This window comes from Thalia democratica, chromosome 2 (genome assembly GCF_965202585.1).
Source record: "Thalia democratica chromosome 2, ktThaDemo2.hap1.1, whole genome shotgun sequence".
In the NCBI taxonomy this organism is placed as follows: Eukaryota; Metazoa; Chordata; class Thaliacea; order Salpida; family Salpidae; genus Thalia; species Thalia democratica.
The window spans coordinates 31,917,183-31,926,420 of NC_139166.1; the positions used below are offsets into that span (position 1 = coordinate 31,917,183).

Genomic DNA, 9,238 nt, shown 5'->3' on the forward strand with positions numbered 1-9,238 from the left:
CTGTTTTTTTGTTCAGTTTATACAAAGTTTAAAATAGAAATAAAATTAACAAAATAAAATTTTCAAATTTTATTTTAAAGATTTATTAATTTAGTTTATTATCTAGCTAATTAGATTTTCAATGTAAAAATGGCTTATTGTTCTTATATAACTAATTAATACAGCTTACATTAAACATAAGCATGAGCAACTTGATTAGCTAGTATCTAAGCTATAATTTAATTTGAAAAGAAAGCTCAAATTATGTATGACAAGTTTACGAAAGCAAGAAACTTGGAAGCACTATAGTTCTAGTTTTTGTATATTCTATATACAAAACCTAGGTTATGGTTTTGTAGCACCACAGTGAGAACTAAAGCTGTTCAAATTTTGTGATTAAATAAAAATAAAGTTTCAAATTACATTTATACTATTAAATTTTATAAAGTAAACTTAGTAAGTTTTAAATATTTAAAGTACATCGTAAATAGACAAGAAAGGTATAAATTTAGTTTTTTAAACAAAGTGTGCAATACTTTGTATTTAAATCTTTAATTATGACAAAATTAGCACCTTTTTAAACTAGATTTCTTATTTTATTGTTCTAACTTAAAACTCACAAACAAAAAATAATTTTTTACAGCATTTGTACAAAATTAAAAATGTTTGGAGTAATTGAAGCTGTCAACCAGCAGGTAACGTTCGTTATAAATTTTCCTTTTTTCTTTATAAGTTGATGCAGATAAAGTTTTCAAAATAGACATTGTTTATTAACTTTTCAGGTGTAATAAATTGTATGTTTAATATAGGTATAACTTATTATGTGCTAAATAGTTAAATAATTTATTATTTTTAAACTTAAACAAACAAAATAAATTCAATGAGGTAAAGAAGTTCAATCTAAATTGTTTAAAATAAAATACTATTTAAGAATATAGTTGTTTAATAAGTATTTAAAACAATAAGTAGTAAACAAATCTACGCTCATCTAGAAATAAAGGTTACTTGATACTAACAAAAAAATCTGATGTCAACTTAAACGAAAGTCAACTAAATTACAAGACTTCTAAACTATAAATCTTTATATATAAATTAATTGAAACAAATATTTTTCAAAGCTTCGCAAGTATGGTACACCCATGAGTACTTTGTATTATGTCATGATAGTTGTTTTCAGAGCAGCTGTTGTTTTCACCTTCGGAAAAGACGGTTAGTTACTATAGTTGAAAGTGTTTCGAATAAAGACTACAAACTTGTCAATTTTTAGCATTTTATGTATTAGTATAGTTTGTTATATACAGTGTCTAATGAATAAATAATTCTTTCATATTAGCAGTCCTGGACAAGACATAAAAGGTATCCAAGTGGTGTACGACTCGATAACCGAAAGGTTTTTTTGTGCATCAGATCCTAGGACTAAATATATAAAGCGGTTTTTTGCGTTGAATAAACAAATTAAAGTCTTGTTTCTCCTAAGTACTAATATAAAGCTTAACTTTAAATAAGTTGAATATTTTTCTATTCCGTAAAAAAATATTGATTTTAGTTATATTAAAAAAATATATCTATATGTTTTGTAAAATCTTAGTTTATGGAGATGAAAAGAGAGATTTCCAATGCAACCAGAAGTATGTTCTGTCTTGTGTAGAGGCGTGTTACAATTCGTTTAACCCAATAAGGCATATTTCGTACTGGGAGTTTCAGGTAAGTAGTTTAAAAACTAACTTGCTGAAATAGTTATCCTACAGATATCACTTAATATTCAAGTTTTTAAAAGGGAAATCATATATTTATATAAAGTTTAATAAAATTTCTTTAAGATTTCTTAGAGGGAAGTCTTATAATTTTTTTTCTAGTTAATCTGTTGTAAATGTTATGATAATGAATTAAATTAACATAAGTCATTTAGTGAAATTTAAAGTTAAATAATACTTCATTACTAATTGTATTTTTTTAGACATAAACTACTTAAAGTAGTAAAAAATTTAAAAAAGACAATAAATTTGTAGATAGTGCTCATCTCATGTTCAACAGTTTTTTTTCACCTTTACGCCACATATGAGCAATCTCAAATTGCAAAAGTGAAGGATGCTGAAGAAGAGTTGAAAAGGAGGAGTCAGGAAGATTATAAACCAAAAGTTTGATGATTATTTACGTGTATATTAAATATATATCAAATTTCTAACTTATTTTGAAATATTAGTTTCAGAATTTTCTCTTTTTTTTTAATGATAATTTTTAGTTAAACTATATATTTTTTGGTAGTTTGGCTAATTGTTTAAGACAAATAGATACATTAACAATGTTTAAATATAATTTATATGCAATTTCATTTCAATATAAAAATTTTGAAAGTTGAATTAAGTTTAATAAGTACAATAAAAAATTATTTTATTTTATTTATTTTTCAATGTTTTATTAAAAATTATTATTCCTTCTATTACATATTTAATAAAAGTATTTAGTAAACGTGCGTAAGTATATTCCAACACATTTTAAAACAAGTTGTGTTAATAGTAAAAAACTGATAACTAATTTTTAAATTTTTAACCAAAGTACGAAAAGAATAGTTCATAATAATTTTAAAAGTTCATATTTTTAGAAAGAGTGCAAAATTATGAAATAAAGAAAAAATTAAAGGGGAAAAAAGTTAACTTATTTTTGGATAAAACTAAATACATAAATCTTGTTAGAAGATTTTTTTTTCAAAAATTTGATCTTCACTGCATTGGGTTTATTTTATCACAGTAAAATAAAAAATCATAAACAATTTTTGTTTCTAATATAAAACTAATACAAGTGTATATTGTTTAGCAATTTTTAAATACAATTCTAAAACCACAAAAATTGTTTTTAACACTTTAACTATATTATTTTTTTTTAATAAACAGCATGATCCTCAAATGGACAAGCAGTTGCTAAAACTGAATAAAAAGAAGAAGGCCCGTGGTAATTTCAAAGAAAAAGCTGTCTTGAACAACAGCCACGAGCTTGATACAGTAAATTTATTATTCTATAATTCTTATTTTACTACTTGTATTGGACATGACATTAAACTTTTTCCTGGTGTATGACTCGATAACCAAAATGTTTTTTCGTACACCAGGTGCTTGTACCAAGTTTTTTAAGCGCTTTTTTCGTATAATTTTAATCATACTTGTTGCAAATTGTTTAATTTGTTAAGATTGCTATTAATGTTTTGTTGTCTAGTAAGACTATTTCAAGATTCTATTTATGGTACTTAAACTTCAATATCTTAAAGAAATAAACTATTAAATTCAGTTTATTAAAAACAAATTGGCATGTTACGACGTTGCCAAAAAACCTGGAATTTGACAATTTAAGCTAAAAAACCTGAAATTTTTACTAATTTTAACATGTTCAGTAGTAATGTTTCGATTTGACACAAAAAATCTATTATATAGATTAAGTTTTTAGTCTTCATCAAACTTTTTTTTATTAAGAAAAATTTTTAGAGTAGCTTGACAGTACCTTTTCGAAGTTTTTATACTATTTAACACAGTTTCTTACCTTAAACTTAACTTAAAACTAAAATAAACCTAAAAATGTGTACTATTAAAAACCAGAGAAAATTTTGAAAACCTGGAGAAGACTTGCCAAAAACATTTGGCAACCCTGTATGTTGAAAACGAAATATTTTAATTATTAGGACTTTAAAAATTACATATTATTACAACTTTTTTAAACTCTTACATTAATTGAACTTCTACAAAACTTGATTATTATTATATTAAAAATAACAAACTTGATATTTAGTTATACGAATTTGTTTGATGATATTTTTAAAGAAAATAATTAACAGGGTTGCTACTTTACCTGGAAACCTGGAAAAACCTTGAAAAACCTGGAATTTGAGAAATTTTGAAAAAAAAACTTAGAAAAACCTGGAATTTTGATCAAAAAACCTGGAAAAACCTCTAATTTTTAATAGTTTTAACATTTTCAGTACTAAAATTTCAATCTGACACAATAAATCTATCATATATATATAAGATATTTTTGTCATCATCAAAAAATCTTTTTATTTAAAAACACATTTAAAGTAACTTTAAAGCATCTTATAAATATTTTTGTACTATTTAACACGGTTTCTTTTATAGAAATTAACTTGAAACTAGAAATAGAGCCAAAATTTTTTACTTTTAAAAACCTGGAAGAAATTTGGAAAAACTGGAAAAAATTTGGAAAAAACGAGTGGCAACCCTGAATTAAGCCTAAAAGTCGATATTGTTTTAATAATATTTAAGATAAGTATTAAAGTAATATTTTTCAAATGTTAAATACGTCTTAAAACTTGATTGTTTCTCAAGAGAAAAGTATTTTTACCAAAGATTTGTTTTTGTTTATTAACTTCAGTTAGAATAAATATATTGACACTCTAATTGTGAGGTATCAATTTTGAAATAAAATTTTCAAGAATTTTAACAAAATTAATACTTGTTCGTAGGTAAACACGAACAGGAAAATTCGGGTTGCATTCTTTGTAAGTCTTTTAGTAAGATTCGCTGCTGAAATCTTTTTCACTTTTGTTGGAACCTATGAAATGTTCACTATAGAAGTTAGTTTGTTAAATAATTATCTTATTGTAAACTTTTTTTTTCATGTTAGTGTTTCATAAATCCTTAATTGGTTGCAATAACCTTAAGTAAATTAAAGCAAATTATAAGACAATTTTGTAATTAATTGTTCGAGTGTTAAAATAATTATTGATAAAAAGTGCTAACACAACAATCTTATAACAAGTGTTTACCTCTAACTATAGTTAAAAAAGGTTTTTATAGTTGACATAAGACCAAAAAACAATGAAAAATTTTTATACTTGAATTAATGAAATTTATAATCAATATCTTACAGTGATTAAAATTTACACGCTTAAGCATTTACCTAGTTTTATACTTCCTATTTTTAACAGTCATGACCTCTTTTTTTGTTTAACAGTTTTAGTAATTGTTTATTAAAAACTGCCTTTCTCAGATTTATCTGATAATTTTTCTAACTATAGAAATTTTTAGTATAAACTTAAATATTTAATGATTAATTAAAAAATTAGTTTAATTTCTTCATCTATTTTAAGTAGTAAATTTTATAAAAATAAAAGTGAAATGTAACTATAAGAAAATGAAGTATATCATACATGTTAATAAAATCCTTAACATAATTGTGACTGTAATTTGTACAACTAAATCAGATTTTTTTTACAACTTCCTTTGCAAGTTTAAAACAAGTTATCAATCAATGAGAGGTTTTAATTGATCTGACAAAAGTATACATCCTTTTTTTTTGAACCTTGAAACTTATTTATAATTTTTGTAAAGAATGACGGAGAAGAACTCAACAGTAGGTCATTGTCGAATTTCTTAGCGATGAAAGTCCCTGAAAAATTCGTCTGTGATGCCAACAAAGACCCAATTGTAAGATTTCATTGTCCCACAGTGTCAGTTAAAAAAACGTTGTGCTTCGTGCCTCGTGCTTATGTAGGTTTTTTCAAATGTAATTGCATTCAAACTTGTAACTCATAAGTAACGAATGTAATAAAACTAAATATTTTTTTTGGCTTTAAATTAAGTTATTGCATTTTTAATTTTTCTATATGTTAACAATGTAAAAATACTAGAAGGTTCTAGTAAAATATAAGAAGCTGAGTTTGTAAAAATTTTTATGTGGATAAAAAGTTACAATAATTTTCAATAGTTTTTCTTAACTAATGCTAGACTTTTTTAAAATTAAGCTAATTTTATGGTAGAGGTGTTTTTATATGTTCTAGAGGTAGACATAATTTAAACGCCTGCTTGTCAAAAAACTTAAATAATAAAAAAAAGCAGTCAGAAAATTTTAAATTAAGTTGATTTGAAAGTTCCTGCATTTGAATTACCAAGAGCAAAATTGTTGAGCTCGAAAAAAATATTTTTAACTTCTACTTGCAAGTAACTAATAACAAACACTTTTTTTAATATATTGAATTTTACCTAAAAAATGAACAATCAATTTTTTTTTACTAAGTATTTATACGTGTTTTACAGGAGAAGACATTTATTCTGAGATACATGAACGCTCTCAGTTGCATCTGCTTGGTCATTTCCTTTGCAGAGATTTGTCACGTATTATTCAAATACTTCTTTGGATTGAAAAACCGGTTTGAACTTAAATTTTAGTACTAAAAACATTTTTATTTGATATTTCAAAATGCTAGTATTTTCAGAGCTTTGAAAAAAGGTTTAATTCGTGATATACCTGCATTATCCAATTATGTTAATAAATAAAATAATTGATTAGTAATTAAAAGTTCAAATAATCAGCTTTGTTTGAAGAACCTTGTTTTTTTGTTTCAAAGAATTGTTTCTAGTAAACTTTAAGTACAGTATAAAAATTAATTTTGGATAAATAAAATTTTACATTTATCAATTTTAAGTTCTTAAATTAAATATTTAGTTGAGTACTCAACTTTAAATCTTAAATTCTACGTATCAAAAATACCAACTAATTAATAACGTTATCTGATCAAAAAGTTTAAAACTTTTAATTTTGTGCAGTCTTTACTTTTACAAAAGCTTAAATTCATTTTTTTATTAACAAACAAGTTGATTTACTAACAATTTTAATGAAATTTTGTTAAGTAGTTTTGTATCATTACAATACTAGATCAAAAGTTTTTAAAACTAGACTATATAATTAATTAAAGCTTTTTGCTTTTTAATTTTAAAATTTTTAAAAGTTTTATTTTGCTGTTTTATTAAAAAGACTCTTATGAAAATTTTAATTTGCTTTTAGCCATGAAATGGAGAATAACAAGAAAGAACAAGAAGAACCTGCTACCAGCAGTGAAGGCCTTCCTGTTCCTCCTTATAACAACGAGATGCACAGCCAATGGGAGCAAAGGTACAAAATAAAAATTTTGTTAAATAAAAAAAAACGAGTTAACCTTTTTATTCAAATTTACCAGATACTAATATCATTCTAAGCTAATGTTGAAATAGGTTACTAGGTTTTTATTTTTAGTATTATTTAGGTAATATTGAAAAAATATATTTAGATCACATGCATAAGTTAGGTAAGTGTTTTTATCTTGTGATTTTCATTATTCTTATAAATTATTTTCTTGAAGTTTTTAAACATTAACATTAAAAAAGAAATTCTTGAAAAACTTACTCACTTAGACTAGTTGCGGTAAAATTAAGTTTAGTAATATAATTGAGCAAATCTACCTGCGACTTATTTTTAGTAGTTAAAAATTATATTGAAAAATAGTTTAAAAGTTTGTATTTTAATAAAAAGTTGCGAGTATGATAAAACCTATCATAAAGTAAACTGTGATGCTAAATTTTACATAATGTTATTTTATTTTGATGGTTAGGCTAAATATAACTTCTGAGTGTAATTTACAAAAGTATGCTGAGCACAGAGTTTTACATAAATCTCATTCGTAATGTACAAAAGACGGAACCATCTGACCTTATGTTCACACATTTTTAATGATTGAAATTTTAATTTATCCATGAATGTATCCGGGTTTCCTGGAAAACCCTGGAATTTGACAATTAAGGCTAAAACACCTGGAATTTGATAAATTTTGAAAAAATCCTGGAAGTAACTGGAATTTTTAACAATTTTAACACATTCAGTAGTAAAATTTCGATTCGACACAAAAAATCTAATATATAAACAAAAATTTTTTGTCATTGTCAAATTTTATTTTATTAAAAGACACATTTAGAGTAGCTTTACAGCTCTCCGAACAAAAAGAGTTTTTCTACTACATTTCAAACAAAGATTTTATTTATAATTCTCATACCTTTAATTAAGTATTTTTCAGGTCAGTTCAAGAAACACCATACAAGAAAGAAATTTCGGGTAAGACATATAAATTATAACTTTGAGATATTTATAAGAACTAAAATGCTTATTTTGCAGCGATTGTCTAAATAAAATGTTAAAAAACAATACAAAAATTTAATATAAGCGTTTGAAATATTTAACAACCTTTTATAAGTAGTATTGTAACTGTTAAAGCTATACATAAATGTAATACTTTTTATTACTTTTTTAAAAGTAGATTGATGTAAGAATATTAGTACAAGAAATAAAAAGTAATATAAAAGTGTATATCTTTTTAAGAGTTGAAATTTTGAACACAAATTTTTATTATGACTTTAAAATAGAGTGGTCATTTATTTTAAGTTTCGATCCATAATGTACATGTATCCTATTTTTTTTTAGTAGTAAAGACGTTTTACAATGAAAATAAATGGTCTTTACAAATACCTCTAAAGTCAATTAAAACAATAAAAGTTTTTAAATGTGACTGTTAATTCTTAAATCTAAATCTTTTTGTAGTATGCCAATATAATATTTAAAGCTTTAATTTTTTAGAAAAAAATGTCCGAACATACTTAATTTTGAATAAGCTATTTTTGTAACTGTTAAAAAATTTAAAGCTTATTTTTTAAAGCTTGTTTATAATAAATATGTAGAAACATGAAACTATAAAGAATGTTTTAACAGAATATAAAGCGCCTGTTGCATCCAGAAGTCAGATGTCTCACCATTCAAAAGCTCCCAGTCACGTTTCAGTTCCCGTGAGTCACCATTCTCAAGCAACCAGCAGACATTCCAAAACGAGTGGTCGCCATTCCAAAAAACTGCCGAGGAACTGAGCTGTAAATAAAACAGTTATTAGCTTTAGAAGTCGATAATTCCGTTGCTCGTGTAACATTTTATAAACAATAAACTTATTTCTTTTTATCTCTTTTTAGTATTTTGTACTTAATTGAGTTAAGTTCTGTTAACTTTACATTTTGTTATAAAACTTGGTTTAATTGATAACCGCATGTTTTTATTGGTCGTTTGTCACTCTTCTTGCTACTATCTGATTTGTATTTTATTTACTGTTGTAATAAAGTTTCCATTCAACGAACATATAAAAGTCATCGAAACATAAAGCCCAATTGGAAATGGTATACATGAAATATATTATTAAGTGTAACCGAGATTCAAATACCCACTAAAGGCTTTTTAATTGCCTAAAAACCAAAGTGGTTATGAAAACTTACCAGAAGCTTAATTTAGTTCTTGTCAAACTTTTCAAAACCTATATATAAGTCTAGTTTTCAAAATAAGTTCATAATAAAAAATGAACTTCATTAAACGTCCATCAAGAACAGCATCAGAGACAACCTACGACCTAAATAAGTTTGATAACAATTTATTGTTATTAAAATAAGAAAGTAAGTAGTGTAATTTA

General features: G+C 24.4%; 1 protein-coding gene across 1 annotated transcript; it reads left to right on the plus strand.

Annotated features, from left to right (window-relative positions):
• Positions 1-626: 626 nt before the first annotated feature.
• LOC145829863 (gap junction beta-2 protein-like) lies at positions 627-8,818 on the plus strand. Its single transcript, XM_082937739.1, has 11 exons — positions 627-674; positions 1,098-1,188; positions 1,568-1,683; positions 1,989-2,117; positions 2,871-2,978; positions 4,448-4,558; positions 5,316-5,474; positions 6,021-6,133; positions 6,769-6,876; positions 7,811-7,848; positions 8,500-8,818. The coding sequence occupies exons 1-11, from the start codon at positions 642-644 to the stop codon at positions 8,649-8,651; spliced, it is 1,158 nt and encodes a 385-aa protein (XP_082793865.1). The 5' UTR covers positions 627-641; the 3' UTR covers positions 8,652-8,818.
• Positions 8,819-9,238: the final 420 nt, after the last annotated feature.